General features: G+C 45.6%; 1 protein-coding gene across 11 annotated transcripts in view; it reads right to left on the reverse strand.

Annotated features, from left to right (window-relative positions):
- KCNS3 (potassium voltage-gated channel modifier subfamily S member 3) overlaps positions 1-20,914 on the reverse strand; it is a 235,660-nt gene that overhangs the window by 182,899 nt on the left and 31,847 nt on the right. For 3 of the 11 annotated variants that reach the window (XM_045807118.2, XM_045807116.2, XM_045807117.2), the window contains one exon: positions 12,921-18,956. The exons of 7 other annotated variants lie outside the window; for them this stretch is intronic. In XM_045807118.2, the coding sequence (XP_045663074.1) occupies positions 17,422-18,897 (1,476 nt within the window). In that variant the 5' untranslated portion in view covers positions 18,898-18,956 and the 3' untranslated portion in view covers positions 12,921-17,421. Of the gene's footprint in view, positions 1-12,920; positions 18,957-19,300; positions 19,804-20,914 lie in introns of those variants that run through there. One more of the 11 variants, XM_087863846.1, reaches the window with a different exon arrangement.

Genomic DNA, 20,914 nt, shown 5'->3' on the forward strand with positions numbered 1-20,914 from the left:
GGTCATGATCTCAGGGTCCTGGGATCGAGCCCCACATCAGGGTTCCCCACTCCGTGGGAAGCCTGCTTCTCCCTCTCTGTCTGACTGCTGCTCCCTCTGCTTGTGCTCTCTCTCTGTCAAATAAATAAATAAAATCTTTTAAAAATATCATGACCAAAAAAAATGCTTTCAACTGAGATTATAAAAGGGGAGAAAAGAAATTTTTTTGAAAGAAATGCATGATTAATTTGAGTCCAAAAATCCAGCTTATGGAGTGAGCCAGCAAGTGCCCTGGGGAGTGTCAGCACCACGGCCCTAGTCCCAGCCTACCCGCCCACGGCTTGGTGTTCTGCTCCCCTTTGGATCTATGAGTCTCCCCAGTGTTTTCTAACAAATCCCTGCCTTTGGCTTAAGTTAGCTAGAAATTGTTTCTGTTGTTTGTAACCCAAGGAGTCTTAATAGACACAGAGAGTTCTAATTCAAGTTAACAAGGCTACTGAACCTAAGGAAGTCAGCAGAACTGGGAAAAAAGAAGCGAAACAGAAATGAGCTCTTGTCCCAACACTATCAAGTTCAAGTTCTTGCTTTTTCTTTGAGAAGTTATGTTATTAGGTGATATTCCCTTATGAGCCTCAATTTCCCCATCTGTAAAATGCTAAATGGTCTCCAGAATGCCTTTCAATTCGGATGAGCTCTGAATTTTTGGGAGCCCAGAATGAGCCCACGTACATTTCTGTTTAAAGTCCCTGTACAGATTGTTCCCCCAATAGCCTGCAATACTGGCAAGGCTTGGGGCCAACCCCAAGATTTCGCCAGAAACACAGCACCGTGAAGCAGTCCAGACACTGTCCTTTATTTGTAAACCAACATGTTGGTTTCCTTGAGGCATGCCTTTTCTTGTTAACCCATCTAATCAGACACCCATCTAACTGCAAAGACCTCGAAGAGTCATACTGAACTTTAGTGAAGGCTTTGCAGGGACTTAGAGGAATTACTCCAAAGTAACACACAGCACGATGTCTTTAAAATCTTCTTTGAACATAGCCTTCCCCCAGATTTGATCAACCAGTGCAGCTAATGAGTCTTTCACTCTCCATACAGAACCCTCACGACCAAATGCTCCCCAGTCTCTACCCTTCTGCATGACACCCCCATCCTTGGCCTGGGACTCTACTGGTCCCACCAAATCCTTCCATATGGTCAGGATTTTGCCCAGCGTGCCCTGTATCTTTTGTTATCTACTTGCTGCTCTGATGTTCTTGCAAGTTAAGGCTTCCCAGAATTTTGGTGAATAGATTGCTTCTGCATTCAACAAATATTTACTGGGTGTCCCCCCCCCCCCGCCATGTCCACATAACTCGGAGGAAGGGATGCCACAGGGACGCAAATGCATTTTGCACCCATATCCCAGCTCCAGTCCACATTTCAGTTCTAAAGTTTAATGATCAAAAAAATAATAATTAGTTTTAAAACCCTAGTCTAGTTGGCAGTTGAAAGCAGTCTCATTTAACCCAGGCTGCATGTGACCCCAGCTGGGCCACTGCCATCAAAGGCTCAGGGCAAACAGGAAGCTGCCTCAGGCAGAGGTCCCCAAGGCCAAGGAGAGAGGAGGCTGCCATCACTCTCCCAGCCACTGTCGCTCCTGGAGGGGGACCTTCCTCGGTCTCTGGGAGCCACTACTGATCCCCGTGGGTAAAGATCTGAGGGCACGGCTAACAGGGCAACTTCCTGGCTCGTGCAGTCCGACTGACGGGGCCAGGGCCCACGGAGGAATCGCAGGAAACAGCCTTCTGTGGCAGCAAAGCACCTTCCTCAGGAGGATGCAAGAGAACTCGCTGCACAACTTTCCTTGATCTGAGGAAGGAATGGGGCTCACGCAACTGAACAGTTTCCTCCCCTCAGAGCGGTAACTTTAGTTATCCCAACACAAACTGATTGACTCTTTGCAAAGTGACCTATAGCCCCCTCTGTTCTCAATGGTTATCAGGAGCGCTAACAAGCTGCCAACATCCCGAGCGTCTCAACAAGCATCTCCATGCAGCACTTTCTCCTCCCTTCCCATTCTCCACACTAAGACAAAAATGAAAACAACAACAACTTCCCAGGTACTTGTGGGATCGAGACCAGAGCCGCTCAGCTGACCCACCAGGCCCTGCACACTCTGCCCTGCACCCTCCCAGCCTCACTCAGGCCCCCTGCTCTGTGTGGCTGCCACTCCAGACTTGTCACTGTTCCTTCAGCGCGCTGGCTTCCTCTCACCAGGGCCTTTGCACGTGCTGTTCTCTCTGCAGTCGCCCTCTGCCCTTTAGCTAGGGAGCACACACTTGTCCTTCAATATCAACTTAAACCTCACTTCCTGTGGGAAAGATTTCATTTTATGTTCTCATGCCAAGATTTATCAGAAATGCAGGTTCCACTTCTTTTTACAGTACTTTGATTAAAGTCAGTCTTTCCCACTAGAGTATAAGCTCATGAGACCAGAGGCTGGGACTTCATTTTGTTATTTTGATTTTTGTTTTTTGGTTACTTTCATTTTTTCATTAAGTAGCACAAGACATGGGAAATATGGAAAGAAGGGAGGGAGGGAGGGCAGGAGGGAGGGAGGGAGAGAGGAAGGACCAAAGCTGCCCAGTGTGGCTGATAGACCAGTGCAGTGTGGACTCAAGTGTGCAGTACAGTGACTTCGATGAGGGCAGTTCCAGGAGGCCGATGTGGGGGGGTAGCCACACCGCAGGGGCTGGGAGTCAATGTACAGGAAGACAGGGAAGGCTGCAGTCATGACACTTCTTTAGAAGCCTGGCTCAAAAGCAAAGGGTAAGGTAATAAAAAAGAAGGGGATGGAAGAGGATGGAAAAGAGTTGGGTATTTTTATAGGAATGAACAGTAAGAAAAGGAGGGGGCATTAATGACAGTCCGGGGGTAACAGGTAGATGGACATCCTGACAGCAGGTGGAAGGACTGGCATCGAAGGCTGAGGAACGGCCATTCCTCAGTGTCCACTGTGGGGTCTGGCACCCAGGGGATGATCAATAAGTAGAGTGATGAATGAATGACAAACATATAAACAGACAGACAGACAGGTGAAGAGGCTTGGCTTTGAGAAAGGCTGACCTTCCTAGCTTGGAAAGAAGGCAGAATGGGTACAGATATAAATAAATTGCTACCGATTGTGACTAGTATTGCAAAAAATACTTTCCTTTTGAATGAACACTTCCCTCAGAAGCTATCTGGAGACAGAGAGTGTTAGGAGGTTGAGGCAGTTGTTACACAGGGACCCCCAATGAGACCACCCCCAGTTTTTCCAGACAGCTGTCCCTTAGCCGCCATGGATGTCACTGAGCGAACTGGAAGGTACAGAGGTGTGGGCAAAACTGGCCTTTGAGTCAGGAAGACACCTTTTTATCCTGTTTAAACTTAATACTTATTTGATTTGGGGGAAATCATCTATCCTCTCTGTACCTGAGTTTGTTCTTTGTAGCATGGGGCTAACCATTATCCTTTACTCATGAGAGTTTGGAAGAATGAGTATAGCGTGTCTAACACAATGCCTGCCACAGAAATGCTCAAACATGGAAGATACTGTTGTTGTTGTTGCTTGTGTTGCTGGTGATATTGTTTTGTAGCCAAGAAGCAAGCCCTCTTGTGTCTAAATATTTCATTGGGCAGAAACCCGAGAATCCTTGATGACTGCCCTGAGTATGCCTGCACAATGTCCCATCAGCAAACTGACAAGCCAGCCAGTGACATATGGAAACCACTAACTACACATAAAGTAGTCCAAGACCTGATATGTAGTCAGGAGACGCAAAGGCCCCAGAGCCGGGCTCCACACCTGAGCAGGGGAACCAGACATGTATGCAAACGACAAAACCAGACTAGGTCATCAGTCAGTGTGGGTGTGGGGTGACAGATGGTACAGCATGTCCCATTCTCCCAGACAGCCCCTGTCCATATGGGGATTTGGATTCCACGAAACCAAGATGGAGCAGCCAGGAACAGAGTGCTAGAGGGGTCCTGAGCCAAAGTCCCAAGAGAGCAAGGGGAACGGGGTGTGATGCAGAAGCCAGAGGGCAGGAGCAGGACCGCAGGGGAATCTAAGCCGAGAGTCGAGGCAGAAGCCGAAGAGGAGCCAATTGCAAGCACAGCAGGGGAAGCCAGATGACTACGGAAAACCACGTTCAAGGTCTCAAGCCTGGTCTTGCCAGCATTCATGCATGTGAGATAAACGGTCAGGACAGATTCCAGGGGCCACTAGCTGCACACAGAAACCACACAGTTAGCATCACGACTCTATTCAATTTTTTTTCTGCTAACACGTTTTTGTTCTTTCTCATTATTATTAATTTCCTGGCATTTGCTTAAGCTTATAAGTTAAAGTCCTTTGGGGACGCAGTCAGGGCATGAATGCATATACCACAGTTACTTTCATTCTGTTCTGATGTATCTTTGTAAACTACTTTAAAACCCTCCGCTAACAAGTCAGAGTACAAATGATTAAATAATATATATTTTCTAAGCCTGTATCTATGCATGTTTTCCAATCGATTTTACAGTGGCCAACTTTTCTTCATCCAATTCATTCTTATCTTCTTGTTTCTCTCATCTCTATTTCATAGAGTTCTGATCGAAGTCGGTAGCTGGGGTTGGAGCATGTTCTCTGTATGGTACCCCAATTTTGGGGGGTGGGGATAAGGTGGAACGTCATTAAATAAGTAAACAACAAATAAATAAATACAGTCTGTTTCTACACTAACAAGAGATACCATTTACAGAGCACCTGCTATTTACTATGTATTGTGTCAAGTGCTTTTCATATCATGTAATCCTCCCAATAACGAAATTGGATGGATTTCATCATCCCCACGCGACTGAGGGGGAAACGGAAGATGGAAGTAGTTGCACAGGTCACTCAGCTAGTAAGTGATCTGAATCCAGGACTACCAGACACCCGCACCCATCCACCCCCGCCCACCACCAACTTTTGGCTTTTTCCTCCAACGTGCAAAATGTGTACATGGGTGCACACAGACACCCTATAGAACCCCAAGCACTGGAATGTCACAGCAATTGTAACCCGTTGCCCTGACTTCTCCAGGGACGTCACCATGTTCAAAGTCTCCCTCCTGGAACTCAGGCATGGGGAAAATGACTTTCCACTGCTCTGGGGTCCATCTCGAAGCCATTTCCCAGCTCAGAACCACCAATTCACTGAATTGTACAGCTCTTGAGAATTCAGACAGAAATGATGAATGCCTATAGAGCCCTCGCACACCTTCATGCCTCCGAAGAGGGGGGCAGTCACACCTCATGTCTTCCTTGGCTTCAGACTCATGAAAACTGAGCCCACCGTGGGAAAATAAACTTATGTATAGCCTTCCCTGGTAATGCTTGTTTTCTCAAAACTGGCTCTAGGCTTGCATATACTGATCATTGCATATACTGATCACCCTCATGGTGACCCTGAAAGCTGACTGGGGCTATCAGTCAGCAGAATCCACTTTCATTCCTGTGGACAGACCAGAGGGGGATGGAGCTGTGCTGTGAAGGTACTGAGTTCTCTGGCCTCTGCCTGGAGTCCCACCATTCAGGATTCTTGCAGCGAAGGAGCTCTACAATCTCTTGGATCTTTATGGGGCCTCTCTGAAAACCAAAATGCCCTTGAAAGGAGAGAAGATTAGGCCAAATGGGATTAGTTCCCCCCAATTCCTTCTAATTCTGATATTTAGCTTTGACTAATCCGCTATGAGAAAGGGGTAAATGGTAGGGACGGGAAGTGTGCCGGGTGAGAAGGTAAGGTGGAGCTGGAGAAGAAAACAGCCTGTGCCCACAGCCAGCCCTGCCCTCCGCCTTCCTGCTGGAGCCCACATGTGGTAGACACTATGAGGCCGTGATCTGCTATATACTCAATATGAAGGTCTTGACTCAGAGATCCAAAGAGCCCTTTATCCGTACAATCAGTTGTTTTCAATCACTCATTGAAAAATATCCACTGAGGACCTATTATCCACTCTTTAAAAATCCACAGTCTAATAGAGAAAGTTACACCTACCTATATATTTTATAATACAATGGGAGTAATACAGGAAGACAGAGATAGATGATAGATGCTGGATGGGAGGGAGGGAGAAATCCTTTTAGGAGCATTAAGTTTAGTTGTTTTATTTGTAAGGGAGGAGGAGGTAATTTTGAGCTGATTCATGAAGGGTGAACAGGAGTGAGCTAGTGAGCGGGTGGGAGAAAAAGCTTTCCAGAGAGAGGGAGGAATATAGCCCAAGACATGGAAAATCAGGACTGCATGTGTGTGTGTGTGTGTGTGTGTGTGTGTGTGTGTGTGTGTGTGTGTGTTAACATCACTTTTAATATGGTTGGTTAGTAGAGTATAAGAGGTAGGGAAGGGAAGGTGAAGCAGAAGTGGCCGACCGAGCCAGCTCTCGGAGGTCATGTGAGCAGAGTTATAGAGTCAGAACTTCACCCTTAGACAGTGGGTATGAGTGATGGACTGAGAGCAATAGTGACACCTCAGAGAGAGAAAAGTCAGTGTGAGCTAGGAGAAAGGAGATGACAAGCCTGTGTCTTGGTGGTAAAAATAGGAGAATCAAATTAAAGATAATTGTATTAACAATTATTCAAAGAATCTGGATAAATTGTGGCCATATCACCAATTTTCTTCAATACAAAGAAAATCCAACTCATTTTCTCAACTCTCATCTTTCTTAAGGGTGTAGATAAGCAAAAGCCTTTCCATTATTCACTATGATATTGACCAAAATTCTGATTTCTACTTCTGCAGGTAACAAGTATTCATTCCTTACAGAAAACGAAAGGAAAAGTCAATAAATAATTGCCAGACAGTTCGGAGAGGTTGCCTAGCACACATGACTAATAAACAACTTAGCCATGATCTGAACCCAAGTCTTACTCCAAGTCCAGTGCTCTGTATGATAGAGCCCCTAGCCTCAGTGGTGACACACATAAAATGTTCAATTTTATTTCACTCTCCACTGTCTTCTGACTTAGTGAAATCTCTCCAGATCCAAAAAGACTTCTATACCTACCCTAGCTCACAGTGACTTTGCCTTCCAAGAAGCCCTTTATATTTGCAGTCCAAATTATGCAAACCCCATATATTAGTCTAATATGATTTCATGACTGTTATTGATCGCCACACATTGAAATTTTAGATCCTTGGGAGTAGAGAGATCTATTGGGAGATGGTTCATGCTCACAAGATGAGAAGAAACACGAGAGACCCATGAGTTGCCTTCATTCTAATCTATTTTTTTAAGGATGTTTGTAGAGCAAAAAGCCTTGGAAGATATATTATCTCCAGTTATTGCCCTCTAGAGCGAAGGGCAAATTGCTTACTGTCCAGTATAATAAAGGTAATATCGCCCTCTAGGGCAAAGGGCAGATATGCTTAATTTTAAAAGATTAGTGTTCCCTTAGCTGAGGTGTTCCCTTCGGGCCCACTTTGCATCACCCTATGGAGATGGGCTCAGGGAGCAGGTATAAATGCTGACACTCTAGTTATTGACATTGCCAGATGCCATTGCTGGATGACCTGCCCTTTGTCTCTGGCCCAGGAACAGTGTGTCCTCTGCCAGCATCTGTTAATTTATGGCCGACTAACTTATTACCGTGCAAGCAGGGTAAATTTCAGACCTTGCACGGTTCTCAAAGTGATCGTGTCAAGCAATCCTCCAGTCTTCTCCCAGATACCCAAGAAAGTCCTCATCACAGAGCAGGGCCACTTGAGATAATCAAAATGTTGTCAATTCAATTTCTAAATAACCATTATTAGTCATGTGACTTAAATTAGCATGGAGCCAGTAAATTATAGTCATTGACGACATGAATTCGGAGGTCAAACCAGGTGTCTGGATTCGAATCCTAGCTCTCTAATGACTAGCTGTGTGAGTTTGGGCAAGTATGGTAACCCCCGTTTTTCGGTTTTCTCAATGGTACAATGAGGATGATGGCAGCACCCGACCTCGTGGGGTTGTTGCAAAGATTAAATGGGTGAATTCATGTAAAGCACCAATGCGAAACACAGGTGTACTATTACAGCTGCCATTCCAAATACAGCAGCATATTTCAATGCATCCAAGTTACTTTAAAAACTCCAGCCTTATTAGATCCACTGATTGCAGACAATTTCCTGAGATAGACTAAAACATTTAACCATCAGCAATGAAGGACGGAGGCGCCTGCATGGTTCAGTTGGTTAAGCATTTGACTCTCGATTTCAGCCCAGGTCATGATCTCAGGGTCATGTGATGAAGCCCACATTGGGCTTTGCACTCAGCACTGCTTGAGAGTCTCTCCTCCCTCTGCCCCTGCCCCTGCCCCTGCTTGCTTGCACGCTCGCTCTCTCTCAAATAAATAAGAAAATAAAATCTTTAAAAAGAAAAAAGAAATGAAGGACACACTGGGCCAGCTCTATTGTAGAACTCTGATGCTCAGTGAAGGATAGAAACCCTTGCCAAAACTTTTATGGGCCATGGTGACGATCGTCGGCACTCAAATACTGCATTCGTGAGGCAGTTATTTTGGGCCCATGTTGTTTTTAGAATCCCTCGTTGTTTGACAGGCAATATGGGATTCACGAATGTCATCACGTCTGTAGCTGCTTAAGGAAGCCCCCAAGGCTCAGGTGTCTCCTGCCTCATGCTACGTATGATCATCAGGGAAAGATGGAAAGGTCTGTACCAGTAATCAGTCAGGGATGCAAGATGCTGCTCGTGACCTCACAGCAGCACTGGCATTTCATACCACGCTGATGAACCATTACGAGTTTATTATCAGGCAAAGGATGAGGTGGAGACCAAGGAGACTACCTGTCTGAATCATCTGGTTTACTATCCACATGATTCAGATTCGCTAAATAGCTCTCAAGGCTTCAGTTCATCTTCTATACTAAAACCTCAGCAAGTATGCCATACTAGGGAATGGAAATAGGAGGAAAGTCATGTTTATTGAGCACCTCCTATGTGCCCTTAATGTGCATTATCTCAACACTTCTCAGCAGTATTAGCCCCCCTTGAATAGTTGAGAAAACAGAGGTTTCTGAGAGGTTAAGTAACGTGACCATAATCACAGAGAAGTAAATGGTGAAGCCAGCCCCTGAACCAAGCTCTGAAGCCCAAAACCTATTCTCTTTTCCTGCTCTGTCTTGGGCACTACAGCCCTAGATGCCCATTCTACCACCTGTGAGCTTCTCATGAGCAAGAGAGTTCTGTCCTTTTCATCTGTATATCACCCATATACATATATCTCAGAGGACCCTTTAATAAATTTTTTGTTGAACAAATGAAATTGGACCTCAACCAAAATCATAATATATAATCTGGGTCCTAGAGGGCAAACACCAAGAATAAGCACTCAAGGATCCTTGCCTATCATGCTGGGAAGCTGCCACAAATAACTGCACAAGTCCACAAAGTCCCTTATAGACAAGCATCAAAAGCCAGAGGGCCAGCTGATCAGAAGAGAGGGCAACTCCACTGGAGGAACCAGGAATGCACAAGAGAAGGTGGTCCCTTTAAAGTCCTGTTATACATCATGCAATATCTTAGGTTTTACGTGGGATCCTGGTGCCGATCGATAACTCTTGCTCTGAAATCTGGAATGAAGTCTGATCAGGCCTACATTGGTCACCTGAAGTCATGGACTCCAACAGCCTGAAATGTCCAGGTGCCTCCCTACAGGGCTTACAGCAGGTTGGATTGAACCAGCTGGTTGGATTTGGACTTGCCCTAAAAGGCTGGCTGGGATAGACATTAAAAATGGTCTGAAATGAGAAGACACATAGACTGAGGGTATGAGGGCAAACTGGAGTGAACAACAGAGAAATCATTTGTCAAGACTCAAGGGCAGATGGTAAACAAAAGTGAAAGCTGAGAATCAGGAGCCATGATCTGAGATCATACCCAGATCCATTGGAAACTGGAGAAGAGCAGTGAAGAGGCTCTGGACCCCTGGTTGCAAACGTCATGGAGGGCTGGCAGCTCACTTCCTTGGGCCAGTGAGGCGGTCGGTCTAGCCAAGAAGCAAGGGGTATAGCAAGTATGAACCATTCTTGCCTCCATCTCTAACAAAGCCAACCTACCCTCTTGAGAGCCTAGAAAGGATTCAAAAGGGTGGACCTATGTAGAACCCCCAGCAGCTGGGGTGAGATGTGCCCGAGATGGCTCTGAAAGCTTTCTCTTGGTAGGCCACAGGAGACATGAAAGTGAGAACCGTGAGTGCTGACCTCCCACGGCTCATCTTCCCTGTGACACAATGGACTGGACATCATGACTCCCCTCGCTTCTGGAATCTGCTGGGGTTGGCCCAGGGAAGGATGAGCCAAGTGCCGACCCAGAGCCTCACGCTCTATTCTGTGCCTGATTAGAAGCACATGTGCTGGAGTCATCACCATCTATGGAGAGAATCCCTCGCAGCACCAGATTTGCTGACAGAATTTCTGAATCCCTCATTAGCTGTTCAGAACCGACGCGGCTATTTCTCGCCAGCGCGCAGGGATGAATGTGTGTGCTGTGCATGCTGACAAACGTCTTTTACGGTTTATAAATACCGCAGCACGTGCTCCCTACTCCAATGGGAATATATCCGGCTTGCCTGCTGCAAACGAGGCACAATTTCATCGGATAATTGCTACTGGAAAAGGAGCTCTGTGTGTGCTTCGTACATCTGGCCTTACAGCACCATGGAACTTTTCCACAAAATGTATATTCACGTTGGTTCTTGGCAGGATTCATTTAGAAAGAAAGCTGTGTTCAAATAAAGCTACACAGCGCTTCAGGAACCAAATGTTCTGTTCATTGATTTTTTTTTTTTAATGATGCAGTAAAATTCATCGTAGACACAAGGGTAGTTGCTTCTTCTCTTTGTCTTTCTTCTCAAGGAAAGAGGGCCTCATGATAGCTTCCTACTATGAAGTGTTTATAAAACATATGTGAAGAATTTTTACATCTGCACAACCGTGATCTTGTTGTCCCCTTTCCATACATGGAGACCCCGAGGCTTAGAAAAGTCAGACGGGTTCCCCAAGCCCATGCAGAAAGCCACACACAGATCTGGAATGCAAACGAAGGTATTCCGACTCCAGGTCCGGGGCTCTTTCCGGTCTTCAAACTCATTACGTGTCTCAGCCACATTGTCTATCTTCTGGAAACCCCAACAATACACTTAAAAGTTGCTCCAACATTAAATGTGATTCCTCTATTTTAGATTCATATTTCTTAATTTTAAATTAGCTTCATGTCTTGTCACACAATACTACTTCATAAATTACTTTTTCCTGACACATGTACAATGTCTTGACAGTGGTCGAATTCTGTCTAATTTCGTGAATGTACTGTAATCAGACAGAGAATTACCTGGTCCTACGTGGGTGCCACCGGAGATAAGTCAAAACGAGTCTTGAGAGCCAATTTAATCCTTCTACTATCCCTGTGAGAAGGTCTGTATCAACCCCAAATACAGATGAAAAGACTGAGAGTCAGAGAGATTAAAGAGCTTGTCTGTGACCACAGACAAAACTAGGATTAGAACTCAAGTTTGTCTGACATCAAAACCCACGCTCTTATCCATTCTTCCTATTTCCCCAACCAATGAGATGCGTGTGTATCAGCACACCATTAAAATTAAGGCTTCTTGGCAGCTGTGTGACCTGTGGAGGTGGAGGAAGATGAATATGGATCCCCGAAGATATCCAGGTCCTAAACTCTGGAACCTGTGAATGTTAGCTTTTATGGTAAAAGGGACTTTGTGGATTTGATAAAATTGGGAATCTTGACATGGGGAGATTACCCTGGATCCTAAATGTAATCACAAGTGCCTTAGAGGGAGGCAGAGAGAAGTGGGACACAGAAGAGAAGATGATGTGACCGTGGGGGCAAGCAGGAATGATGTAGGCAGCTGTGAGAGGCTGGAAGAAGTCTGGGAGGGACTCTGCCCTCAGAGCCTCCAGAATGAAAGAACCCTGACAGCACCTTATTTTAGCCCACGAAACTCAGTTCAAGCTTCTGGCTTCCAGAACTGAGAGGCAATAAATTTCTGTTGTTTCAAGCCACCATAATATCGCAGCAGCCGTAGGAAACTAATACTCAAGAAAGTTGTTTAAACGTTCTACTAAAACACCTGCCTCATTTGGATGTTGGTCAAATTGGTTAACACCTAATAAATATTTTCCTTACTTTCCTGGGGGGAAAGAAAAGTGAACAAAGGTTTCAAACTTGGAATTCTTCAGAGCGAGAAAAGAGTTCAGAATGGAAACTGATTGGCTTGAAGAACACAGACATTCTTCGTTCAAGCAGCAGTTAGCAGGTGGTTCCACCCTCTGCCAGTATCACACAAGGACCAATGAACTTTTAAGCACCGTGGGCAACACTTGGGTTAGATGTAAGCTGTAAGGTGTGTTCTCTCAGCCTCCAGAGACCTGTAAAAACTGAGGGAAGGGACGCCTGGGTGACTCAGTTGGTTAAGAGTCTGACTCTTGGTTTCAGCTCAGGTTATGATCTCAGGGTCCCGAGATCGAGCCCACTCAGTATGGGGTCGGCTCTCTCTCTCTCGCAAATAAAAAAATAAATAAATTCTTTAAAAACCGAGGAAATCGTAATCTGCCTCAGATAATTCAAGGGTCTCAGCAGAAATCATTTCACTTATTCTTGAGCTCCCGCTTCCCTGTGATGATTTAACACATAATCTGTAGAATTCTTTTACCTGAACCAGGTGTTCAGAAATGCCAAGGAACTGAAGAGTAGCAGTTATGCAATACTTTCAAAGACCAGGTATTTGATACTATTAAGAAATTATTAGTTTGGGGGCACCTGGCTGGCTCAGTCAGTAGAGCACGCGACCCTTGATCTCAGGGTTGTGAGTTCGAGCCCCATGTTGGGCCTAGGGCTTACTTTTAAGAAAAAGAAACTTAAAAGAAATCATTCATTTTTAGTTTATTGGCATTGCCTTTGTATTTAGAAAAAGATTCTTTTTTTTAATATACTTATTGCAAAACTTATGGATTAGATGATATGACTGACATTTGCTTCAAAAGAAACTGGAGAGGAGAGGAAGTGAGTTGAGGAAAAGAGGAAATGAGTTTCTACTGAGTTGATAATGTTGAAGCCGGGTGGTAGGCACATGTAGTCACATGATGCTATACTTGCAACTTTTATATATGTTTGAAATTTTTCATAATCAAATGCAGGTAGGGAAGAAGGCAGGGAGGGAGGGCAGAACGCACTGTGGTGTGTGCTCCAGTCTGGATTTGGTCTCTATGGATGCCTCTAGCTGCATGGCCTTGCGTAAGTCACTCCCCTTCCTCGTGACCTCCCAGGTCCCTCTGAGCTATCGCATTTTTAAGCAGTGTTTAGCCGTCCTGTGTGCCTTCTCTTTCTCAGCTCACCCCTCCTCTGTCCTGTGTTCCTAAATGCTTTGGCATTCTTCCTGAGACGGATAAACTAGCAGATGTCAAAAATGACCAAAGGTTAAGCCACTGAGTGATTTTCAAGCAAATCAATTTTATGGATCTATTGATGTTCAAGAAAACGTTTACCCCCATCACTCTCCAGCAATTCTAAGGCCTTTGCTCCTCATCACCAGACAAAGGGAAAAGAAATGACTCTGCAAATGCTTTTAATAACCTAGATTTTAAGGCAAGCTAGTTCCCAGTGTCCTCCACAGCAATAAAACCTCATTGGTTAGCACTGTACTGACAGAGAATAAGAAAAATTCATTGGCAGGTTAAAATCTGGTTTTTAACCAAGTTAGAGGGGAACTAACCAATTTGCAGAAAGAAAGTGGATTACATAAATGTCCAGGATAGAAAGGATTCTGGTGATTATTACACTTAAATCTAAACTAAGAAAGGAAGCTCAGAGAAAGGCTGCTTGGCGTCCTGATTGCACAGCCAGTTAGCTCTGGGGCTGATACCCAATCCCCATGCTCCTTGATGACCACTTCTCTCTTAAAGTAGACATACAGATAGGACCTGTCACAAGTTTACCTTTTTGTTAACATAAGGCAAACCCTTAATATTACACTGAATCATACTGAAGCTGCTGTGATTCTAGACCAAAAAAAAAAAAAAATGATGGAATAATGACAATTTCATATGGTGCAAATCATCCCTTTCTGAATATCAGAAAAAGCTTTTCCAATAATATTAACCAACCCCATAAAATAGTACAGGGGTCTCAGAGCACAGAAACCCCAAGACAGTGGCCCACATGACCCTCTAGTTGGGGACAATACTAATTGCCCCTCAAATTCTAAGTTAAATATAAAATCAACACATGGGGATGAGCTCAGGCATATAAAAAGCAACTGTGACTAATATGGGCAGAGTTAAATCTCCACAAGGGAAAAAAATGGGATAATCATGTCTAAAGATGGAAGATCCTTTAACTAAAGAAGGGGGGTGGTTGGTGGAGGGGGGAAAGAGAAGCCCCAAAGGCAGAGATTAGCAGTGTCTGCGGCTGGGACCCATCCAATGGCAGTGAAGGCTTTCTCCCTAAAACTGAACCAAACTCACCAGGATCCCAGACTAAAGTTCCCAAATAGCTCAGGTGACACCTCCTCCAGGAAGCCCTCCCTCTCTCTCTCACACACACACACACATACACACACATGTCAGCTGACTAATTTATCTCCTGTTAGCCTAAAGTCTCCCTAAGAGCAAAGACCACGTGTCAGTCTTTCATTCCCAGCGCCTTCCCTGAGCACACACCCCAGTAAGCACGGGCCAAATGGCAAGTAGAACACGAGCAAGCTGAGACAATCTCCAGTGGAGGAGGACTGGGAGGGAGGAAATCAAGCCTGGTGAGACAGGTCCTTGGGTGAGTCACCGGCCTTCCAAACACCATAGAACTGCTGCTGAAGACGCTAACACAAATCTGAGGACGTGGAAAAAGAGGTCACCGGGTAGAGACAAGGAATTTGAAAGAATTAAAAGACAAAACTCTCCCAAAGTGGCCTGATCCCGCTCAAATGAACCCCAACATCCAGAACAGATCACACAGCAACAGGCAGGGCCAGAGGTAGGTCGGGTTGGCGGGCTTCCTCCTCAGCCCCTCAATCCCTGCTCCTCTGCCAGCTCCCCTGTGCCTCGGGCCCTTAGCTGCTGACTCAACCCTCAGGCAACAAGAAACGCACCATCCTACCACGCGGGATGAACAACAGAAACACAATTGCTATTCTGCTCCAATCATAAAAGCTCAGGTGAAAGGATGTAGGACTCTAGCTCTCCTTCAGTACCCACCAGCTGAGAGACATTCCTGAACTCCTGTACAACACAGGCTGCCCACTGCACCTGCCACTCGGGCTCAAGGAAGCGCCCTCACGGTCTGCTCCAGCTTCAAGGGCATTCTAGAAAACTCGGCTCTGTAAACAAATGTGCCTGCTTTGTGGGTCAGGGAAGGACAGGTACATACACAGTCAGCGTTTTCCCCTTTCAACTCACATACTGGAGAAATCAAAGTCCAACAGAGTTTGTTGCTCTTTGCCTCTCCAGATGAACTCTGTGTCCTTAAATCTACTCCCCAGCACAGTGCAGCAGGAGGCAGCGGGGATGCCGTGTTCAAAGCACAGACTCTGGAATCTGGATCCCGGGGTTCTCAGTCCAAGTCCATTATTCACTGCATGCACTGGCACTTTTCTTGAGAACCTCAGTTTCCTTGTCTTAAAGCGCAGACAGGAATAAACCCCTTGCTCATTGTGATGTCGTAAGCAATCAGTGAGATTATATAGGTCGTGCACTTACATAGCAGCTGATTATTATCATTACTGTTGCTCTTATTACTATTATCATTACCAATGTCATTGCTAGTACTATTACTATTACTGGTACTATTACTGTTACTATTACTCTTACCGTTACTGCTACTATTACTATTACTATAGAAGCAGCCTTCAGCTATTTCACTACTAATTGGGAAATCTTTAATAAAACTGGATCCCAAATTCCTTCGCTATGCTTCAAAACTATACTTATGCCAACATCAAAAAGGCATTTTGGGGGAAAGAAAGCTTTTTCAGATGGGTGGGGGATGACACACATGTATGAATAAACCTCCAGATTTAAAAGTGACTATAAACCCTGTTCAGTTATATCCGTCTCAGAAGGCACGGGAATGTTGAGGAATGAGTCAGAGTTCTCTTCATCAGATAACCTCCAGACGACGTCCTTCTTTCAATGAAATGCATCTGCAAACATAGGAAGTTGTATAATAAATCCATGCGCTTTTCCATTCAGAAGGATCTCGGGGAAAGAACTCAGGCTGAAAGCAGGAGTTAGAGTCACCATACATCTCCAAAGTTAAGATTTTAGCTAAATTCTCTCCACCTGGGCTGGAATTGCTCCGTCACTGCTCTGGAAACGAGTATGTATGTCTTCCTTCAGTGGGAGGGGCTTTTAGAGAAGAGGTAGACATTACTGTCTCGAAGGCGATTTTTAAATGGCAGCTCACTTTATAGTTGCAGGCATCTCTTTTTCCAGTGGTTAAAGTTTCACTCCTCTGGCCATTATGAATCACAACTGTGTGTTTGTACCACATTGCTCCTTTCTTCCACTCACGGAGTGTGTCTCTGTCTGTGAATGTGGGGCTTTACTCTGCTCTGCATCATTTTCAGGAGATGAGGTTTTACCTCAACAAGAGAAATTACAAAATACAAAATATAGACTAGAAGGATATCTGTAAGGGCCCACGCTTCATGCAAATATGCTAACTCGAGTATGTCCTGAACGTGCACACGTTTCATCAGTTTACGCTGGACACGATCCTTCTCCCGGCCAACTACCACCAGTGTCCTGAACAAAAGAACGAGCCCGTTGTTGATGTTTACCCAAAATTCAGAAACGAACCAGCAAGGGCTCTTGATACTCCAAAAAGAGCATTGCCCTTCCAAACCGATTTTAAACATACTGACATGCACTTAACTTGACATAAAAACATACAGCCAAGACATTCTCCATACTGAATTAGGCAAGTTTATTAGGCTCCTAATTTCCATGTCTAGAACACAAACATGGATTCACATGCATTGTCTCATTTTGTGGATCTTACATGCATGTAGTCTTCAGTCAGCTGGGCCTTGGATTCTACTTGTCGGTAATTTACAGTTAGCTCAATGTGAGTAGATGACAAACACAGAATGATACATAAGCCGGAGCGATAAATCCCACCCGATACCATTTACCTTTTTTTCCAAAATCATATCACAACTCTCCCTTGTAAAAAATAAATTTCAGAACAAGGCATTTAATTCACTTCACTGAGAAAAATAAAGAAGATTCTATCATTTTGGAGCAATGAATGTCCAACTATGGCTGAAAGGTACACCCTGAGAATTAAATGATTTTAACGAACCCATTGAGGTTTATAAAGCTGTGTTAACCTAACATCAGGAAGGGACACAAGATACAGGCACAAATGTCCCTGCTCATTTTGCTGTGCAATTCTCCAAGGATGCGGTGTTATAAACATCCTCGTTGTCTTCGATGCTGGAAGCATCTGTGGAATCAGGCTCGCTCACCACAATTCCCACAGAAGAGAGACTGGTAAGGAAGGCGTGCATCCGCTGTGCGTAAATATCCCTAATGTTAAAGTAAGGGAGCTCCTGACACTTCTCCGGCGGGTCCTCGCTGCACTGGTCCACGTCAATGTCCTTCTGCTTCTGGTAGTACTTGGAAAACTTGTTGAAGATAATGGTGATAGGAAGGGCCACCACCAAGATGCCACAGATGATGCACGTGCTGGCGATGAGCTTCCCGGCCAAGGTGACTGGGTGGGTGTCTCCGTAGCCCACAGTAGTCATGCTGATGGTGGCCCACCACCAGCAGATGGGGATGCTGGTGAGGCTGGACGTGTGCTCATCTTTCTCCACAGAGTAGATGAGCACAGAAAAGATGGAAATGCCCACAGAGAGAAAGAGAAGCAGCAGCCCAACTTCATGGTAGCTGTGTCTCAGTGTGGCACCTAGAGACCGAAGTCCTACTGAGTGCCGGGCAAGCTTGAGAATTCGGAAAATCCTCATAAGCCTGAGGATCTGGACCACCTTGCCCATGTTCTCAATGTCCTCGCTCTCTTCCTCCTTGGTGTCCACAGCCAAGGTGGCATAGAAGGGGATAATGGAGACGAAGTCAATTATGTTCAGAGGGTTCTTCCAGAATTTCTTCTGACAGGGAGCAGCCACCAGCCGGATGGCGAGCTCGCCAGTGAACCAGGCGATGCATGCGATCTCCACACCTTCCAGCACAGGGTCCTCCACCTCCCCGTCCTCGTTCTGGAACTCCGACATGCTATGGACACACATGGCCACGATGGAGGCCAGCACCACGCTCAAGGAGGAGATGGCGATGAGCTTCGCAGACAGGCAGTAGGCTGGGTTTTCCATTCGAATCCAGATCTTCTTCCGGAGCTGACCGAATCGCAGCTTGTCAAACTTCTCCAGCTCCTTCTCAAACAGAGAAGACTCTTCAAAGGAGGAGTCGGTACTTACATCGTTGCTCTTCTGGTCCCAGTCCTTCTCATGGTTTTCCTCCTTGCGCTCCTGGTAGCGATTGCTGCAGCAGGAATCGATGAAGAGCTCGTTGATGCCCCAGTACTCGATCTCCTGGCAGAACGAGAACACGCACAGCTCCTCCATGACGTGCAGCTTGCCCGTGTAATAAAAATTCAAAACATATCTGAACAAGGAGGGGTTCCGATCGAAATAGTACTCCTTATCGGCCACGCTGTAGTCATCGCACAGCTCCAGAATGGCCTCTTCCGAGTGGCAGGTGAGCAGCTTTCCGAGTCTGGTGTGAGGAAACCGCAGGAGGGTGCTTTGGTCGACGGACTGCTTAAAGCCCCCCACGTTCAAGTTGACAAGTTCCTCGTCTGGTCCAGGGCGATGGAAAAACTCACCAAACACCATGGTGGACACGGGAGGCAGGGAGCTGGATGGGAAGGGAGATGAGGAAGTTCACGCTGCACCTGGAAGGAGCACAAGACGGCATTAGCACTGTCCCGTCGTGCCTTGCCAAGCTTATTTTAAGCTGCCCTTTCCAGGATGATGGGCTACATGAAGAGCAAAGCAGGAAACGGAATAAAAAGGAATACAGTGTTACGCATTTGAACTGGAAGAAAAGCAACACAAAACAGGTTGTTTTGCAGGAGCTGGGGTTGATAGATTCATTTTTTTTTTTTTTTTTTTTTTTTTAGGAAAAAGAAGACTGCCATCGCCTTTTCATGAACCTTAATTCCTACTTCTTTATTTTCTAAGCATACAAAAGTTACCTCCCACCCCCCCCCAAAGAAACAATGCACGGATCACTTACACGATACAAGCCTGTCCAGTCTCAACCATGAGGCTCCCGCATTTGGGAATGCTCAGCTCAGACGTGATCGGCTGGTTGCCGCCCGTCTTCCCTGTGCCAGGGCTCAGTCATGCACCTGCACAGACGGCCCTCCCCTCTGCTCTGACCCTCACCCCCAACCCACACATGACCAGGGGCTCGGCTCAGCTCTTACAAAAGATGTAGCTTTCCCCTTGTGCTCCCATGTTTCACTCTTTTAAGAGAAAGTCCTATCCCTATGTTTGGATGTGGACAATCAAGAGGATATAATTACCTCCCTGTCCTTAAGTACCCTACATCTTAAAGATATAGTTACACTTAATGGGATGCTGTTTCAGGTACATCCACAGGGAAGAAAGTGACTTGGGAAAACCTCTATAAGTTAATTGCACTATCGGTTTCCTGACACATACGTACTTCTCTTCCACCTGCTCCCTCTCCTCATGGACTGTCCCCCACACACTCCCAACGGCTCCATAGATACCGAGTCTACACTGGTCCAGCACACACTGCCTGTTTCTAGTTGTGACACTGACTACGATGCAGTGTTCTCTTTCTCAGAGAGAAAGTAATAGATTTTGACCATCACCCAATACAATGGTGCTCCCTCAGAGCAAATGGTGCAGATGAAAGAAAGGTAGGAGATTGTCAAATAGTAAATTCCCACAGGATACTGTTCGATGCTTTGTAAACATGATGTCATTTAATCCCTTACTTCTAACACTTCACAGCAGTGTACAGAAAAATAGACACTTGGAAATGTTGGGTCAAAGATCACAGGATAGGTAAATGGTAGAGCCAGGATTTAAACCTGGGTTGGATTAGCCCCAAACCCATGATACTTTCACTATGTACACCCTCTCCCCCACTTTCTCCCTTATTATAATCCAATGATCCAATGTGGGAAGTGCTGTACCAGAAATGAGTCAAGCATCTTTGGCATTATTGAAAAGAGCAATGACCCTTGTCGTTGGTTATATCTGGCTCAAATGTTAAAGGTTCAAGCAGAGTTGACCAAACAAGGGGAAAGGGCATTCCCAACAGTGGGCACCAGAGGGTGGGCAGAAGCCAGATTAGGAAGAATCTTGTAAAGCAGTCTACGGAGTCTAGACTTTACCCGTAGGCAAGACCATGAAATGGTCTTAATCAGTGATTGAACACAGTTATCTTTGTGACCGTGACTTAGAAAGTCCCTGCTGATGGCAGGGTGGGAGTTTGCTGGGGGGCAAACGCCAGGGTCAAGGAGACCGGGCTGCAACAGAACAGGTGAGAGGCAGGGAGAGGCCCCCCACTCCTGCAGCGGTGGTGTGTGTAAAGAGGAAGGGACAGAAATCAAGAAAAGTTTATAATGTTGAATCAGCAGTGCTTGCTGATTGACTGGAAGAAAAGGAGAGGGAGGTAGAAAAGTGAAAAGAGGATGTGTTTTCTACTCCACGTAAGTGGCTGATACGGGGACACCATTAGAGGAGGCAAAAACGTCAGGAAGGGATTTTTTTGTCCCTTATGCTTATGAATAGCCAAGGCTGTCAGTGAGACAAGAGATTCCTCCTCTGAGTAAGGCATCAGAAGACACAGCCTCGAAGTCCAGCCCCCTGC

The sequence above is a fragment of the Ursus americanus genome, chromosome 7, assembly GCF_024610735.1.
Source record: "Ursus americanus isolate L20-20 chromosome 7, mUrsAme1.1.p, whole genome shotgun sequence".
Lineage (NCBI taxonomy): Eukaryota > Metazoa > Chordata > Mammalia > Carnivora > Ursidae > Ursus > Ursus americanus.